This window comes from Chamaea fasciata, unplaced genomic scaffold (genome assembly GCF_029207755.1).
Source record: "Chamaea fasciata isolate MVZ Bird 193981 ecotype frontalis unplaced genomic scaffold, bChaFas1.0.hap1 SCAF_2, whole genome shotgun sequence".
Lineage (NCBI taxonomy): Eukaryota > Metazoa > Chordata > Aves > Passeriformes > Sylviidae > Chamaea > Chamaea fasciata.
Window position 1 is genome coordinate 20,267,213 of NW_027094087.1, and position 19,202 is coordinate 20,286,414.

Sequence of the window (19,202 nt, forward strand, 5' to 3'; positions counted from 1 at the left end):
CTGTGGCAAAGCTGAGTGGATATCTCAAGATCATTTCTGTGTCTGACCGTAGCAACCAAGAGACCAGACCTGGAATCCACCTTGTCTGCTTCACGGGAAACCACAAGGAAGGGTAAATAGCCAGCGATTGCCTCCTTCCCTGCTTCCTTTGGCACTGCTCATCTCTGCAGTGATGAGCCTGTTCAGATGCACTGGTGTCCCAAAGAGTGGGTCAGTGATGTGGCTGGACCCTTATGGCTTCTTATTAAAAATTATTCTACCTATGAATAGGAACCATTTCTAGGTTTCCTCTCATGCCTTGGCTGCCAATGCCAGTGGAAAGGCAGCTTTGTGCCACCGTGGGGAGTGAAGCTGCGCCACGGTAGCTTGGCCCAAGCAGGGTCACGTTGCCTTCTTTATAGCTCTGCCTTGATGCGTCCTGTGTGACAGCAGCCCGTGTAGTGACCTGAAGGTGGTTTCTGTGTTTGATCTTAGCTCCTCGAAGACCAAGGCCGAAGTCCACCACTCCTTCCTCCCTGGCAGCTCAACCAACTGCGATGGGTAACTAGCAACAGCCTTCTTTTCCCATTGTCTCCCATCACTTTCACTTCCCATCACACCTCCCACCCCAAACCACCTGGCATCCTTGCCATCTTCCATGCAGAGGATGAAGACCTGTTGGTGCAGCTTGGCTTGCCAAAGCACTCGCCACACTGGTTCTGCAATTCTGTTGTTTGATCCCACCCTTTTCCCATGGCTGATGAGCATTTTCTGCAGGAAGCATGTGACATTCTGCAGGGAGACCACATTGTTGCACGTGACCTTCATCTCCATTCCCCTGCTTCTCTGTGTTTGAGTTTTGTCTCTTGCTTTCTCTGATGCATTCAAACATGATGGTGTTCCTGAGAGGCAAACCCGACTGGGCTGGCACAAGGGCACAGCACAGCGGTTCAACTGCTCTCCAGGCATTCCTTGGGCAAGGCGGCACCTCTTGGTTTCCTCATCACTGACTTTCAAGGTGGCTGGTTTTCTTCTGCCCATGCCTTTCCATTGCCATCACCTGGAAGTGGGAATGCTCTTCCCTGCTGCTGCTTTTGAGGCCGTGTTAGGTTTTTTAAAACTCATACCTCATTTCAGCTTTTGATCTATCATAGGATGTTTCTTCATGGTTTAAGACACTGTCAGCCTCTGGAACTAACAATATTTCATGTAGATCTGACAACTATGCAAGACAGCAGTGTCCCAAGGGACATTGTTGTACTTCTAGCCAACCTGTTACTTCTCTTTGGCCTACGTTGGGATAAACCTTCAGTGTAAATATAAATGGGGCCATATGTGCAAACCATATTTAATTCAGGCATTGGCTATGGCACTTGGCAACAGTGGTGGAGATGCCTGTGGCAACAGCTTCTTTCAGACAGGCAGGTGTGGCAAGACCAATCCCCTGTCCTTGCAGTATTTTGTGGTCCATGGGGTAACAAAGTGTCACGTGAGCAGGCTGGTCTGCCTAAAGTCTGGAGTTGAGTGCAAGTTAAAAATGTAATGAATGGTATCAAGTGAGTTGGCACTTTTGTCTGAAGCAGTCTTGCTTTCATATCAACTGAGGTATTTCACACTCTTCAGGATCTTTTCCAGGGAATTTACATTCCCTACTTTGAATTATTTGAAGTAATTCTCTGAGCTTTCTTGTTTTTACAGTGAAGAAATCAGATACTTGTAATTATAACAAGGCACATAAATTGAGCTGGGCTAAGGATATTCTTTTCTGTTTCCCTGCCTGGTGATGTTGTCTGAATCATATTTTATGTTCTCTTGTTTTTGCCAAATTTTTTAATTGGATTTTTTCCAGTATCTTCATCTCATAAATTTACTTTCTCCTTGACTCTCCTTGGCCGGTGTTCTTGTACTTTTTCAATCTTACATTCCTTCTAAACACATGGGAATTTTTTTCCGTATTCCTTGTGCCATTTTGTTTAATATTTTGCATTATATTTGTGTGGTTTTCCACATCTTTGTATCTTAACCTCTTTCTTTTAAAAATTCTGCTAATTTTGCAGAATGTATTTTTTTCTGTTCTTTATTGTTTGTACTCTAAGCCATTGCGTCCATGCTTGCAGGTGATGCCATAGTGTGATAGTTCATGTATTTTTTTTTAATAATAAACCACCATTTTTTCCAGGCTCACATGATTTTCTTCGTGTAACTTCCACTCTCCAAACTTCTACATCTGCAAAAATGTCAGAGCGAGAGACTGGTAAATGGCATTTATTTTATTACCTACCCTTGATTTTTCTTGATATTCAAGTGGTACAATTCTGATGTCTGTTATATGTCCTGTATTCTGAATGTTGCCTGCAGTGGTATTTTATTTGTTCATTATACCTTCATGTTATTTGTAATAATTACCAGTGTATAGTTAGCAGTTCTAGGATCAGTATGTGACCCTGATACCACCTGGCTCTTTCAGGCTAGTATTGTATTACTGAAGGGTTCTGATGAGGTCAGTGGGGCAGAATTTAGCACCTAAGAGGAAATTTTCAGGCTTTGATGAATTCTGGGATATCTGCATAGCAGTTATTCTTTGCAGGGAGGATGTTTTTCTTTACCTAGTAGACACACCTTTTAAAGAGATTTGTTGGTTGGACTTTTGTTTCCTGTTATAACTTTTTAAAGTAGTCTCCAATACTTAAAAGGCTGGTGCAGTACAGCATTTTGGTGCTAAAAGTTATTTTTACATTTACGTCTGCTAGTAATTTATTATTTCCCTCCTTGTATTCATGAAGAGTATAGGTTTTTAGGCAAAATTTATGCATTTGTATTTGAGCATGAGATTTTCCCAGAATATAGTCATAAAAAATAATAGAAGGTTGCTGTGAGATTCTCATCTGTGGTTCTGTTCATGCTAGCATGACTTAACAAGTGACATTTTATTACATCAGTGTGTCAAACATCACTCTCCGGGGACCAATCAAATGGAATTGACATAGTTTTCATCTGAAGATTAGTTAATTACAACATATATACACTATTTGTGTTTTCTCTAGTCTTATTTGGTTAGAGTTTGGTCAGTGTTCTCTTAGCTTCTCTTCACAGATAAATTTGGAAAAGCTTTTATCTGTTGCAGAATTCACACTCAACACAAACATGATACAGCTGTACTAATACTCAGTGGGTCGTGCTGACAGTAATCTTGCCTCTGCATGAACGCAAGATTTTTGTTTTCTTTTGGAGTTGAGAACTCTATCTATCCAAGTCATTTCTAATCTTCATTAGAGAGAAGTCTTTTGACAGTTTATCAGGCATGACTTTGCTGTCTGCAGCATTGTTCTCACCAAGTTACCACAGCCTTCTCTCTTGATTTAAAGAGATGGGCTACTTTGTGTAAGGCCAAGTAATAAGTAATCTTTAATAAATCATGAGTGTTCTTAACATTAAGAGTACCCACTTTTAATTTCTTCATATAATACTACTCATAGAAATGTTTCTTTTGTGCTCTAGGCTGCATAATTTCTCTAATGGAAACGGTGGTCTTAGGGGCTAATAGAATCTGATTTTTTTTCATTTGTGTTTTTATTAAGGTATTGTCAGAAAAACATTAAAATATTTTAAGCCATTTTCTGGCAAAGGATGGTCTGCTTCTATCAAAGTAGCTTTATGGCAGTTGCAGGGAAAATCTGATTCTTGGCCAAAATGTGAATTTCTAGGGAAACGTTTTGATACCACCTGTGTGAAAATTTGTGCATATTGTATCAAAATAACACTGGGCATTTGCAACTCCTTATTTAAAAGACTTGTCCGGCACATCCAAACTAAAGTGTAGGAGAGAAGGGGGTTGCTCTCAGCTGTTGCTGTTGGATAGAACTTTAAAATCAGACGCAGACAGCTGGGCTAGTAGCTAATGCCTAAAATTAGATGTTATGCATTTAAAAAAAAAAAAAAAATTACCCCATGAGACAAAAATTGAGTAGGCTACCGCAAATATCAGTTAAAAGTGTGTATACAAGAAATCTAAAATAAATTTATGTCCCATGGACCTGCTAAGAGCTGAAGATCACCTTATCTAAAGACTGATTTCACTTAATGTTTCAAGATTATTTTCATATTTGATCTTAGCTACCCAGGGATCGGGCCTGAAAATCACTTCTCATCCCTCCATGGAAACCAGAGGGAGTGTGATGGGTAAATAGCTTGTAATTCCATTAGCTTTTCCATGGCTTGCCATCCCTTCCAGCAGCTGTGGAGAGTGCCAAGGTTCATTCAGACACGTTGCTTTGAAGACAGCTTGATGCTGGACTTTCTCCCCACACTCCACCCCCACCCCTGCTCAGCTCAGCCATTTCTGTGCAATCTCAGCTGGAAAATAATTCCACACAGTGACTGAATAATAATCCACAAATAGACCTCTGCTAGCTTATGTTGCCTCTAGGTTTCTTCTGGTAGCTGCAGTTTTCTTTCAAAGAATAAGTGCTTTTAAAAAGAGGCCAGTGAGAAGAAGATTGCCTCACATGAGCTACTGGAATTGGCCCTCCTTCATTTCACACCAGCTTCAGTGTTCAAGTAACACCTCTTTTCTCAGTTGATCTTTACAGCTGCTGTCACCTTGCTTGGTCTCACATCAATGTTGTCTTGAACTGCCCAACAGCTACTGGCCAAATACTGTGCATCTGAAGCCAATTCTAATTTTAACTCCAGATTTTCTTTCAGCTTTTGATGAAAATCAGCATATTTCTTCAAGATCTGAACCATCAGGCATCCAAGAAATGCCATCAGCTCTACCTGGTAATACTTGAAAATGTAATTTTAAATAGAAATTACCCCAGAGATTTTAATCAAAAAATTGATATGTTAATTAAGTTTAATATGACTCAAAATAACTTCAGACCTGTTGTAATTAAGTTGCTCTCTCAAATACCAGACTAATTTAGGAAATTTTGCATGAAATAGTAAATAGTCTCTTCAAATTTTGGCCTGTATTCCTGGTATATTTGCAAATCTGTATTACGTTGTTTGGCGTTAATAGGCATGCCTTGTTACATGGAGTTCTCTTTTTAAGTTGCAATACTGCAGAGGGGTAGAGTGAAAGATTGTATAAGTTTTGTTTAAATCCCTGAATGAAACCATTCTAAGTCGACACTTTTAAGTCCCATAGAAATAGCAGGAACAATACCAATGAACATACAGGGTTCAAAATGGTGGAGAATAGACCCTTAAATACTTTAAGTTGAATATATTCAAAGCAGTGATTAAGTTAGACATTTTGCTGCAAGAAAGGGAGACTGCTTAGTCAGGAGACTAATAGAAACAAAAATGTGCAATGTCAGGTGTATTGCCATATTGCTTGAGTGCAACTTTGTAGATAAAAGGCACAAAATTGTAATTAAGGAAAACATTTGCAACAAATTGCTCTTGGCCAGACACTTCCATGGTAGATCTGATGCTTCCAAACACCCTTGAAACCTGTTATACCAGACCACAGTGAAATTGAACTGGTGGATTTGTGGTATTTTATTGACATTTAGTTTAATTACATCTAATAGTATGCAACAATCTATATAGTTTTCCTGTTCTTCCTTGTCAACATTTATCCTTTATACTTCTTCTACTTCCTCAATTCATAAAATAAGCTAACTTACCAATACCTTACAAAGTGGGACCCTGAACAAATGCAGTTTTATCAGTGCTCAAGGTCCTGGTTTGTTTAGTGTCCCTGCAAGAAGAAATATTTAATTTCCATTCAATAATGACAATTTCCTCCAAAGTCTATTTCAAGTTGTTAGCAAAACTCCTTTTAAGCAAAAAGTAGTTTAGGTTTAGCTTGCTGCCTTTTTTCTCCCATGAACACATTTTCTCCTAAGTCTAAATGGCCAGCCTGTTAAAGGGCAGTTTTGTATCTGTCACTTCTTGATCAGCAGCTAGAAAGCATTTTTGGTACGAAGTGCAAAAGGTCTGATCTTTGACACCGACTTGTACGGATTTCTTCTTTCTGTTGGTGTAATTTAAACTCCAGAAAGTGTAGAAGGAAATTCTTAGGGGTTCTGTCTAGCATCAGATACTGGATCTTCTTGTCACCATATAGGGCTGCATGTCTTTCTCTTTATTTACATAATACAGAAAGGACTTTGCAGTGTCCAGTATCTTGCTTGTGTTTGCAGTGACATCATCTTGAACAACACAGCTTGTGTGTTTGCTATCCCAGCAACAGTCAGATTCCTCAGCACTTTGAATCCAGATTTTCTGTGCAGCTCCTAATGAAACACAGACAGTTTCACAATTCCCATCTAAAGCATCTGGAGTCACGGAAATACCATCAGCTCAGTCTGATACTGACATTTCTTGCAAACTGAGTATTCTTGAATTATCAGAAGGGTTCCCAGGATTCTTTTGCTGAAATGTTGATTTCCTTTACTTTGGGGATAAGAACAACTGCAAGATACAAATTCTACATTGGGTATTATTTTTGTTTAAGGCAATATCTATGATGTTTAAAATACTGGACTATGATCTTCTTCCCAAATTCTGAGTTCACTTTTAGACTACTAATTGGTAGTATTACCCATGATTGCCACTGACCAATTATCTATTACTTAATGTAATAAAATTTTACCATGAGATACTGTGGGGCTTGTAACCGAACTTTAATTTCCCTACTATATGCTATGTATCATGATACAGATAGTTATTGTATTACTTGAAGTCATAGCATTTTTTATTTTCTATTTACTTTCTCATTACTAAAGTATAATCAATATATATATCAATACTCTGGTTATTGATATTTGAGAAATCATCCTGGTCACTTGGGGGCAGAGAGTGATGCATGCAGGAAATTTTCCTTGTGGATTTATCTTCTATAAATATTGTTCATGTTCAGTTGTGGTTTTAAAACAACTTAATGGTTGTTCACGTTGTAAATCCTGAAGTTGCATAGAATATTCAAACATATTTCTCCTTAAGGAGGACTCTCCAACTATGACAAAAATCCTTTTAGGGAGATTTAAAGTAGCACAGTGAGCATTGCAAACCCAAGTTCAGGGTTAGGGTTTTTATTAAACAGCTTGATGTAGATATATCTAGGGGGAAAAAAATTATTTAGGGAAATAAAGGTTTGTCAGCTTTCTGCATATTTCATAAACGATCGAGCCAATTTCTTTCATATTTTCTTCCTCTATAGGACAAATTTAATGCTGAAGGTGGAACTCTCCTTTTTTTTCCTCTTGGTGTACTCTGAGCTTTCTCTCCTACTGCAGACCTCTATAGATATTTGTAAATGTTCTATGGTATTCCCCCAGTACACTAACAAGTCGTTTTTTTATATTTGCCATCTTAACAGCTATGTTGAACACGTCTTTAAACCAGTGGTAGGCAAGGAGAAGACACTCAGAAAATGTTTTTTAAAACTCTTATTATTCCCATTTTTTAGTGAACAAAATGAAGATGGAGAGGACAGTAAGTAGCCCTGTGCCACAGAGAAGTGTGTAGTCAGATGAAAAGGGAGAAATTCCTGAAACTCTTTCAATCCACCCCCCTCTCAATCTACCCTACAAACTTTTGATGCATTTTTGAAAGATTTTATTTGCTAAGACTGGAGGAGTCTGACAAAATTCTTTCAGAACAAGAAATGTTCTGAATGTTCCATGTTTGAAATGTTCTCTTTGTTGGTCCATCAAGTTTGTGCTCTTCTACTTTTTCTGTATAGTGTTCTTGGAAGTGTGTTGACCGTTTCCTAACTTGATTCCATTTTCTGAGATAAATTGTTTGACTATCATCTGCTTGTGCTAGGAATTTGCTCTATGCCTTTATGAAAAACCTTTTTTTTTTCAGTAATACATTCTTAGGCAAGAGAAGGGATTTTTATTGTGATCTTTGCATTCACTGTTGTCATTTGCATATGTGTTCACTAATTACTGTAAAGTAAATGTGTCTCTTGTAGCTTATCCTTGTCTTCCAGTGTCAATATGAGATTCTGCCTGTTCAAAGTACTCCATACCTGTTCAGAAAGAAAACTTGTAAATTAATCAAGCTATTCTATTAGAGACTCTTACAGATTTTGGTTAAGAAAGCACAAGTTAGTTTTCCTCTACCAGTGTGCTCAGCTCTTGATGGAAATCCTTATTAAGTTCACCTTTATGCATTTTTCAGTGGAGTACCTATTGTTTCTCTTCCCCCCCCCCCCCCCCCGGCATGTATTAGTTTAGACCCAAAAGTTCATATTTTTGTGTGTGGTGAAGTATATAATAACCAGAGCTAGTTAATAGTTTTTCAGATTAAATATAAGGTGGGTGGTATCTTTGATGCAAACCAAAGTTCTGCCTATATATTCATCGACTAGTTTGTAATTTATAGCTGGATATTATTTGATGCCTGAAGAAAGATTTTGGGATGTGTCATTTACTGCAGTAAAAAGACAGCTCTGGAGCATCAAGACTGCCACTGTTGTGCAATAGGAGCAGTGTTTAGCTGGTGGCTGAGGGTTTGTGGTAATATCAAGTGACTATGATTTGATGTAGGATTTATTTGGTAGAAAGAGTATATATGTGAAACCACAATTTAAATATTGACTTATTTGGATGTGATTAAAGTAATGCTTTCATATTCATAGAGAGACTGCCATAACATCTCAAGATAGTTTCTATCTCTAATCTTAGCTCTCCCGAGACCAGTTCTGGAGCCCACATCTTTTCCTTTCCTGAAAACCACAAGGACAGTGATGGGTAAACTGTGATTTCATCCTAATTTCTATCATTTCACAATACTTAAATAAGAAAAGCTGTATTTTAAAATTTAGTCCAAACATTTAAATTCTTTTACTGATAATGTGGCAATGCCAAACATTTCAGGAAGATGGTCAGTCATTTATGTAAATGATGAGATATTTAATTATTAGGCTTCTCAATTACTCTTCCTAATTTTCTGCTCTATAGGCTTAGTTCATTAAAGATTAACTGTCTGTGTACTACACTAACTCACCTAAGCCCCCTGATTCTGAAGTGGAATAATCTTGTAATGAATGCAAATAGTTATGTGAAGTAGCTGAGTGTAATATGGAATTTATTCACAGAGTTCTGTACTGGCACAGCTTTAAAACAAATAGTTCACCTCTATTTCTGAAGGCAGTTTTCTGGTTTAATCTTAGTTACTCAGAGACCAAAGCTGAAATTTACTTCTCCTTACCTTGGAAGCCAAGGAACAGTGGAGGGTAAAAAGTTATTTTAATTTTTTTCTTTTTGCTTGCCGTCATTTGACATAATTTTCACCTGCTTTGAGCAATATCTGTGGTTTGTTAATGCACTTTAAAACACTTGCCATAATAATGACATGATCATGATGTTTGAACATTTCCTTTTTTCCATCACTTGAAAAGTCAGTTTTGAAGGGATGATCGACAAAAAGAATTTGTCAAAGAATTCCTGTGTGACTCTATGTGGAGTTGTTATCTTGAAAATTCTTTCTAGAATGAAATATTCCAATAAGGCAGAAACATAATTTTGTGTCTTCTTACTGATGTGAATTTGTTAGCATACAGAACATTTTTTTATCTTTTTGAATGAGAACTAAAGTTCAAGCTTGATGAACAGGCATGTTAATCATTGGATTAGAGACTAACTATAAGGAAGAATGGAAATTACATTTTACAGGGGATTATAATTCACAGGGAATCACAGGCAAGGCCTTTCATGTGAATGATGAGAGCTTCAATATTCTGTTATATATAAAAACAATAATAGAGAAAACAGTAAGAAAATACTTATTTGCAAAAATTATCAAACTTTTAAGAAAGTTTGGACTTATGATTGAATATTGATAGGACAATGTGCAGTTTATTCCTTAATGCTAGGAAACTTAGTATTTACAGCTACTTCCATTGGAGACATACCCAGCACTTCTCATCCTGAATTTTGATTTCTAAGATGAGATCTTCGCTCATGCTCTGTCTGCGTTTCCTGTTGGTTTTGCATCTGCATGTTGGTAAGGAGTGGTTTGGCGAATTGGATATTTTGGCATTTTTCTGCTGATGCTGAACCTTTTAGCTACTGAGGATCAGGGAGTATTGTGTTAGTTGCAACCACAGCAAGACACTTGACCTTGGGTTTGACTCACAGGGTACTGCCAGGAAAGGGCACGTGTGGCCCTAAATAGAGACATTTGTGGGGCTGTGAGCTGGTGCTGCTTGTACTGCTGTGGCAAAGCTGAGTGGATATCTCAAGATCATTTCTGTGTCTGACCGTAGCAACCAAGAGACCAGACCTGGAATCCACCTTGTCTGCTTCACGGGAAACCACAAGGAAGGGTAAATAGCCAGCGATTGCCTCCTTCCCTGCTTCCTTTGGCACTGCTCATCTCTGCAGTGATGAGCCTGTTCAGATGTACTGGTGTCCCAAAGAGTGGGTCAGTGATGTGGCTGGACCCTTATGGCTTCTTATTAAAAATTATTCTACCTGTGAATAGGAACCATTTCTAGGTTTCCTCTCATGCCTTGGCTGCCAATGCCAGTGGAAAGGCAGCTTTGTGCCACCGTGGGGAGTGAAGCTGTGCCACGGTAGCCTGGCCCAAGCAGGGCCACGTTGCCTTCTTTATAGCTCTGCCTTGATGCGTCCTGTGTGACAGCAGCCCGTGTAGTGACCTGAAGGTGGTTTCTGTGTTTGATCTTAGCTCCTCGAAGACCAAGGCCGAAGTCCACCACTCCTTCCTCCCTGGCAGCTCAACCAACTGCGATGGGTAACTAGCAACAGCCTTCTTTTCCCATTGTCTCCCATCACTTTCACTTCCCATCACACCTCCCACCCCAAACCACCTGGCATCCTTGCCATCTTCCATGCAGAGGATGAAGACCTGTTGGTGCAGCTTGGCTTGCCAAAGCACTCGCCACACTGGTTCTGCAATTCTGTTGTTTGATCCCACCCTTTTCCCATGGCTGATGAGCATTTTCTGCAGGAAGCATGTGACATTCTGCAGGGAGACCACATTGTTGCACGTGGCCTTCGTCTCCATTCCCCTGCTTCTCTGTGTTTGAGTTTTGTCTCTTGCTTTCTCTGATGCATTCAAACATGATGGTGTTCCTGAGAGGCAAACCCGGCTGGGCTGGCACAACAGGACATGCCTTTCCATTACCATCACTTGGAACTGGAATGCTCTGCTCTGCTGCTGCTTTTGAGGTCATTTTAGGGTTTTAAGATCAAAACTTCATTTCAGCTCTTGGTGAATGTTTCTTCACAGTTTGAGACACTGGCTGCCTCTGGCAGTAATGATATTTCTTGCAGTTCTGGTAGTGATGCAAGATGGAAATTGTCCCAAGAGGTATTGTTGTGCTTTTAGCCAGCCTGCTACTTCTCTTGGGCCTAGGTTTTGGTAAAGCTTAAGTGTAGACATGAAAGGGACCATAGGTGCAAAACCATATTTAACTCTGGTATTGGCTATGGCAATTCCACTTCTCTTGTAATGTGATCTCTTCTTCATATTTCTTCTAGCAGCTTCTTCATCATTTTCATCATCAGTGCAGTTTCACACATTTACATTAGGAAATCCATGGCATGTTTGTTTGAGATGTTTTCCTTTCACAAATCTCTAGTTTCTTAGTTACATCTTGAGACCTGTTCAGTCTATGTGTTCAGATGATGGCAAAAATTATTTTGTTTTGGTTTTGTTTTGTTTTGTTTTGTTTTTTTCCAGCTTCACTGGACTCTAATCATATTAGTTTCCTGTCCCAAACTTCTGCATCTGCAGAAATATCAAAAACAGAGATTGGTAAATTGTATTTATGATACTTCCATTGCTTAGTACTTGGTTTTGCATCAACAATGTTACAGTTTCAGGCTGTTTGTTCTGATTAGTGTCTGAAGCAGAGTTTTGTTTGCAGTGTCTGATAGGCTCAATAATTATGGGGTGATATTTTGTAGTATAGGATCAAGTACAAATGAAACCATAGGAATTATTTGTGTGTGTATGTGTGTGGTTTTAAGCTGTTGAATAGATTAGGACCAATAGGACCTAGATGGGTTCATTATCACTTATGAAGGTATGTTCTTGACTGGGGCATTTCACCATGGGGGATTTTCTGTTACATGTATCATACACATTATTTTGTAGTTTTCTTTATTCATAAAATTTTTTTTCAGGTTATGTTGATATTGCACCTTAAAACTTTTATTGCTGGGGTCATAGGTATTCAAGAACATATTTGGTATTCATTACAAAGGTATGAACGTGCAAGAGATAAGAAAGAAAATTATCCTAAATCTGGCAGTCAAAATTTCAACAGTTCTATGTTAGATTTTCTGCCTCAGTCTGTCTCTTCAATATATCACAGAAGTGTGTTCATTTATATTATGTCAATTAGACAATATACCCTCAAATGACAAATTTCTTGATGTATAGTATCTTAAAACCCATAGGTCAAAATACTGGCTTTTGCTATATTGAAACATGCAAAGCTTTGGCAATAGAAATAACTGGTTGTACAAATTCATATTTGCATGCATTGGAATTACATAGGTCTCTTTCTACGGTTGCAGGTGAAGCCAAAAGGACAGTTTTTTTCATGTTACATGGGCACATATCAATTGACTCCTGTAGATTAATCTGCTTTTAGGGGGACTGCTGTTCCTGTCAGGGTGTGTCTATTTGGTGCATGTGACATCTTCAAAACTTTGAAGTTTTGTTACTTTCTTTTAAAGTTGGAAATTCGTGAAAGTCTGTTGTAGTGGTGTTGACATCTTCCAAAGCAAAGCTATCTTTCCATTTTTTGATTTCCAACCCCCACCCCCCACTATGTCTGCATCAATATGAATCTGTCTCAGGGATATTTACATTTTTCCACAGTTACAAGTTCAGCTGACCTGGAAAAATCTATGCCTCCACTTTCCAGAACACCTCATGTGCTAACAACAACTGCGGGTAATAGTAATGTATCAGCTTTTCAGTTGAACCCCTTTCAGTGTTTGGACAGGCATTTCTGAAATTTTATTAATTCTAGATATTTTGTTCTTCTTCCATGTTGTCTTATATGTGAATCATGATCATTGAAAGCATCCTTTTTTTACATGACAGCTTGTTCTTTTTGCTGAGAAACTCACCTGGTAGCGTTTCTGATCTCACATTTGTTCCTCATAAAGCTTCTAGGGGCTATTTTGAGATATACTTACATGAAGTAAAGCTGGTTTAATAGTACTAACCTAGGTTTAATACTACTACTGACTAAATCTTAATAAGAATTCAACAATTACATGTTTTCTTACAAGCCTAATTGTTATATGCTCAGTTAGAACACATGTTTTTATACCAAATATTGTCTTGCCAGCACAGGAAGCTCCTTTCTTACTATTTTTTTGCTGTTTAGTGATTTTTTTTTTAACTTTACCCTTGTTTTTCATGTGTGTATAAGAGATTATATGACATTAAAATTCACTAAAAATATTGACACAAAATAAAGCACTGAAGAAAACTAAGGCAGGTGCTTTTTTCATGGAAATGAACTTGCAGTGCTTTTGAGTTTTTATAATTTGTGGGGGGGAGTTGATTGAGTACTTTATAATTGTGGTATTAGAAGTTCTTTATCTTTGTGTTTTCTGGGTCACTTTAAGCTACATGGACCATGTGATCCAGAGCAATATTAGCTTTGGTTGGCTGACAGTTTAGTTTTAGTTCTTACTTCAAGCACTACCTTCATCTCACACTCCAAACCAATACTGCTCCATTCCTGAGGCAAGGTGTGCTTATGGAGAAGTGCAAATTAGTTGTGCTATAATGTATCACATTTTTGGTTGATTTTCTATGGCTGAAAAAACCTGTGTGTAGAATTAATAATCATAGATAATGTGACGTGGTTTTTTTATAGTTTTCGGTGGTATTCAGCCTGTTCTTTCAAGTCCTGTGGCACCTAGTAAACCTGAAATAGCAGAAGCTGGACCAGGTACAATAATCTCTACCTAGTTCTTAACTCAATAGCTCAAGCCTTGCTCTAAAATTAAACTTAAATTAATACACTGCTCTTATTTTCAGTGCACATTTGGATTAGCCCCTAACAGCTGATTTCAAATTTATGTTGCTGCTAATGGCTGAACTTGGTGTTTTCTCACAGTTATAATGCACGTGGCAACTCACAGACACGTGGTTCAGTCTGTTGAAAAACACACCACACAGATAATTGAGAAAACAGTATTTACAGAGTTCACACTGATGTGAACTGTAGGTTGCATTTTATTGTTGTAGCATCACAAGAAATGTTAACATTAGTGCATCCTTAACAGCATGAAATTGGTTAACAGTTACAGACACTCAGTAGTTTTGGACTGAAACCACAGCTGGATCTGTTGTCAGTTTTCTATTCCAAATTTTATATGTTTTAATGTGTGACTAATTGATTGTTCAACATGTCTTCTTCATTAAGTATCTACATTGTACACAGTACCCTCTCCCCTAAGTATTGGACCAAAACTCAGAATGTTCAAAAGCTTTACTTAAAATCTTACTTGGCAGTGGTTGAGATCCAGACCAGTTGCAATGAAGGCAGGAGAAAATAAATATCCAGAATTTTTGCACATCACAGATGTGCTGATTTATAGTCACTCAAGTTCTTTACAGCTCTGAATTTCTCCCTAATGTATAATAAACTGATAAATGTCCAATTATGTCCAAGCATTAGTGAAATAGTTGTTGTTCTTGTTAAAAAATTTTTTTTTTTTTTTGCTCATGAAGGAAGAGTTTCTTCCATTAGCTCTTTACTCTCTTATGACTGTCATCATTTCTTCCAGCCGCAAGAAGTGAACCTATTCTGGAATCTTTCACACCTAAAACTTCCCGTCCTTTTCAATGGCCAAGGGTAACATTAGGTAATGTTGTTTTCACCCAGTGAAAAACTCTGTGTTTGTTTTGAGCACTCCATCCCATATGAATGCATTCCTTCCACATATCATTTCACATCCATAATCACTCTTTTTCCTGGTTAGAGTGTCTTGTTCTTCCATCATCATTATATTTACTGTTCTTGACATACCTGTGTATGAGAACCAGGTTCTGGGTGGATTTACTGTCTCAGGAAAGTAAAAATTATCTCTTGCATGAAAGAACACCATCATCCTTCTATTAGTGTTCTATCTCTTTTACTCCCAGTGCACACGCATGTGCTGATTGTCTTTGGTATGTAAAGCTTCAAAATGGAAATTTTAATTGTTTTGGACTCACCGAATCTTATTTCTGATCAACGTACAGCATTTCAGTATCATCTCCATTCCACACTTCAAAATCTGATTTCATCAGCTGGCTTTCATATTCCATACTAAACTTTCTTCAATATAAACTTGTGACGTGTGCTGTTTGTTGCGGGAAATGCTTGTTAAACAATTTCTCATTGCAAACTGAGCTCTTTCTTTCAGCTCCAAAAGAAATACCACTTATTCGTTCTAAACCGAAACCATCTGCTACACCAGAAGTACAACATGTGAAACCTGGTAATTGTGCACAACAGTTTCATAAGTTGGTATGCAGAGAGATATGTTCTCTAAAAATATCTAAGCAAAACTTCCTAAAAAGGGCAGCATCTATGCAGAACATGAGCATCCTGACTAACTCATCATTCTCAAATTGGTCATTAACTCTCATTGACTTAATGAGACTCAAGGTCATCAATTTTATGCACTTGTGCCCAGTGATAAAAATATAAGCCAGTTCTCTAGTGCTGTAACCATTTTAAAGGACTGGAATGGGAAAGGAATTTCTGGGTGGCCCAAGAGTGTTTTAATATTGCTCCTATAACCATTAAATATGAATATTATTTTTAAAAACTCCTTTGCCACTTCCCGTCTCCCATTTTGACACAGATGTACTATGGCAAAGATGATGTCTTTGCTAATACTGTAGAAACATAATCATTGTATCGTGTATTTTCTGCCTTTTGATCAAAAAAAAAGACCCCTACTAATTTTCCTTGGGTTTGGGATAAAGGGAAATTATTTTACCTCCTTTAGTGGTTCAGGTACTAAACCAATAAATATTATGCTGTGGATTATTTGAGACCTTAAATGTTTCCGTTCTCATGTCTTATAAACAGACAGATCAGTAAAACACAGGAGCTGCCTTTACTGTTTATACCTCTCTTACAATTAACTGCAGGTACTGATTTAGGATTTTCACCAAAACTTTGGCCTTTAGAAGTTTCCTGCCAGGTAGATTCTCCAGTGTTCATTACAGACTACATTCTTTTCTTCTTCATCTCTCCTTTCTCATTCTTCTCCCATAACAGAAGAGAAATTTTTTTTGCTGTTTGAATCAAATAGAGGATTAAAAATGTCTTGAGAACACAAATATGGGGAAGGAGCCTTAGAAGCAGACTCTCACACAATCATCCAGTGTGCAATTTCATAGGAAACAAAGCTAAAAGGAATGTAGGGTGTTACAGGCAAGAGTAAAGCTTATCTAGACTGTTTAAAAAACAACTCTCCTGAACTGTTGGAATAATAACACTTTTGGCTTCGTGTTGGTACATCTACTGATCAGTTTGATTATGCTTGAATTTTTCTTTTCTAGCCCCTAAACCACCAATTTTGGAGCCTAAAACTTCTCAGACTGTTGAAAAACCAAAAGCAACCCTAGGTAATACATGTTTCTGTAGCTGTTGGCCAGTCTTCTTTGCAGTCCAAGCCACAGTTTGTACTCTGTTACTTTATCTCATAGCTTTTTCTGTATTTAATCCGTTTCTCTGAAAGAAGAAGAAAGTTAGGAGATAAGCATTCAGAAATGGTTTTCTAAACTTAGGAGGAAAAGAAACCATTTTTTAAATGCAACTTTGCTAGTTCCATGGTAAAGTAAAAATTTTTAGCTTCCATTTTACTGAGAGCTTTTCTACACCAACACTCTTTATTCAGAAAAGTCATTGGAAATACAATTGAAATGCCAAGCGTAAAGGTAGTATTGTGGATGTTCATCCCAGAACCCTCAGTGAAGGATTCCTGCAGTACTAGGTTAACGTGTTCATCCCACTATTTTATGAATCCTTCTGAATGTCCTTTTGGCTTGAAAAACACCTCTCAGTCACTTCATGGCTCACTCCTCTCTGCTCTTTTTGTAGACGTCAAGCATTTTTCCACTGTGCCAATTGCTATGAAACATTTTATTGGAAAGCAGCCTCATAGCACTGCTTTTTAAAAACATACAAAGTCACTTACCTCTGCTTGAAACCAAGTTTACACTTTATCTGAACCCAGGCTAACAGGCAGATTAACTAATTACAGTATCAACCTGTGCATGTTTCATAGAAAAAGGGTTTCTAGGACTCATTGTTCTTAATTTTTACCATTTAGCTGATACTGTTATTGTACTTATATTATTCTACTTGTATTAGCTACTTCTATTCCATTAGCAGAATTCAGTGACTGCAGTTATGAAGCAGTTCCATTCTTTTTTAATTGATTCCATGTTCTCCCAGCTGTTTGCCAGTAATTTCTTTACTGTTCCAAAAATTGAGGGCATTTCTGTATATTTTTATATATATGTCTTTATGTGGCTTAAAATTGATGTGGAATTCAAAAGGATAAAAAACACTATTGTTTTATCTCTTGGGTATCTTGCAAAAATGAATTTGCTAACTTAATGAGAGGAATATTCAGATGTGACTGCAAGCTTCAATTGCATATTTAAATGCAATTACTCACTTTTACAGTGAAGAAGAAACAGAGATTTTGCTGGAGTAGTGAATTCTTAGGAAAATTTTTGAGAAGCCTTCTTGGCATATCTGGTTCTATCATTTACTTTTGTTCCCAGCAGCCACTCATTGCCTCATTTGACTTTTTTGTGATACAATGGAAAGCATAAATTTATAATCCAGTGTATTTTTTTCAGCTCCTAAAGAAGCAAAACTCACTACTTCTGCATCTAAACCTAGACCATCTGCCAGACCCCAAAGGCCGCGAACTAAACCTGGTAACTAATTTCCATAGCAAACATTTGTTATAGTCTATCACTTCAATACTGCATGTTAGCTTGAATTTCTTCTGTGTCAATGTGAAGTTCGGCTCTTAATCATCAGAAAGGTGAGGAATTCCTCTTTGAGGAATAATAATTTTGTATTGGATCCCACAGAAGTAAAGCAAGAAAACTTTTAACTTTTGTATCCCAGGTCACCAACTCACACAGCCTGACATCGAAGCAAATTGTTTTCTTGCTTCTCATTTTGAAATAATGAGTTTTCCAGCTTAGTTCAGCATAGGGTCCAGAAAACACAAGTTCTACTGTTTTGCTGATGATAGCATCTTACACAGAACCATTAGATTTGTATTGAGTGATCATCAGTGCATATGTAGACTTACCTAAAACTGTGAAAGTAAGAGTGGAATTTTGTTCTGGAATTCAGTAAAGACACATTTTATGATCCCAAATGAAACAGCACTTTCACACTGAGGTTAAATTTGGTCTATGATATATGGCAGAGAATAAAACACACCTGGCATTTTCTGGGCCTGAAGAATAAATAAATACAGTTATAAAAATATTTCTAGTGTTACATGGTTTATAATGAAATTAGAAAGCTTGAAATTGCATAATTGTTTATTGTAAGAATATATTACTCAATTCTGGAAGAGATCAGAGGATTTTATAAAATTCTTTCCAGATTCCCTGCAAATTATTTTTTGCTCATAAAAAGAAATTAACTCTCTTCAGACCAAATTATTTCCTGTGAAACTTGTTAAAGGAATGGCACTTATGACTTGGAATTGTCTCAGAATACTGTGCATAATTAGTTTTTTATGCTTATTACAGCTCCTGCATAATTTTTAGTGTAGGCAATCCAGTATTATATTACAAGCATCATTACTTTTGTCTCTACTGTAGCTGTCTATGTCTCAATATAGATCTGAGTCTTGCATGTTGTTTTTTGAAACGGCTAAGGAAAAAAAGCAACTCATTTGGAAACTGTTGCATAAATTTGTTTTACACCCTGGGACTGCCAAGATCAAGGTTTTATCCTGGTGTTTCCACACTGAGTGGCTCTACGGCAAGTTTCTATATGCCTACAATGAAAGTGGTGTTGTTCCATATTTGTACACATGCCTCTGGGTTTTTCTTTCCCAGTAGTGGCCTCATGAATGAAACAGGTAGAATCCTAAGACGCACTTTTTAATCTTGATGAAGCTTGTCATGATTCTCTTGTAAGTAGGTGGTGAAACTGGCACGTGTTCTGATGGGACTAATTATATTCTTGTTCAGATAATGTTATTTGAGCTGTAAAATATGCA

The 19,202-nt window shown here is 37.5% G+C and overlaps 1 protein-coding gene across 1 annotated transcript in view; it reads left to right on the forward strand.

Annotated features, from left to right (window-relative positions):
• Positions 1 to 19,202, forward strand: part of ABI3BP (ABI family member 3 binding protein) — a 176,271-nt gene that overhangs the window by 102,525 nt on the left and 54,544 nt on the right. Inside the window, exons 17-31 of the mRNA XM_066175185.1 lie at positions 53 to 112; positions 475 to 540; positions 2,159 to 2,233; positions 4,093 to 4,158; positions 4,684 to 4,758; positions 8,625 to 8,690; positions 10,208 to 10,267; positions 10,630 to 10,695; positions 11,647 to 11,721; positions 12,796 to 12,870; positions 13,811 to 13,885; positions 14,727 to 14,804; positions 15,348 to 15,422; positions 16,498 to 16,563; positions 17,809 to 17,889. Of these exons, the coding sequence (XP_066031282.1) occupies positions 53 to 112; positions 475 to 540; positions 2,159 to 2,233; positions 4,093 to 4,158; positions 4,684 to 4,758; positions 8,625 to 8,690; positions 10,208 to 10,267; positions 10,630 to 10,695; positions 11,647 to 11,721; positions 12,796 to 12,870; positions 13,811 to 13,885; positions 14,727 to 14,804; positions 15,348 to 15,422; positions 16,498 to 16,563; positions 17,809 to 17,889 (1,059 nt within the window). The remainder of the gene's footprint in view (positions 1 to 52; positions 113 to 474; positions 541 to 2,158; positions 2,234 to 4,092; positions 4,159 to 4,683; positions 4,759 to 8,624; positions 8,691 to 10,207; positions 10,268 to 10,629; positions 10,696 to 11,646; positions 11,722 to 12,795; positions 12,871 to 13,810; positions 13,886 to 14,726; positions 14,805 to 15,347; positions 15,423 to 16,497; positions 16,564 to 17,808; positions 17,890 to 19,202) is intronic.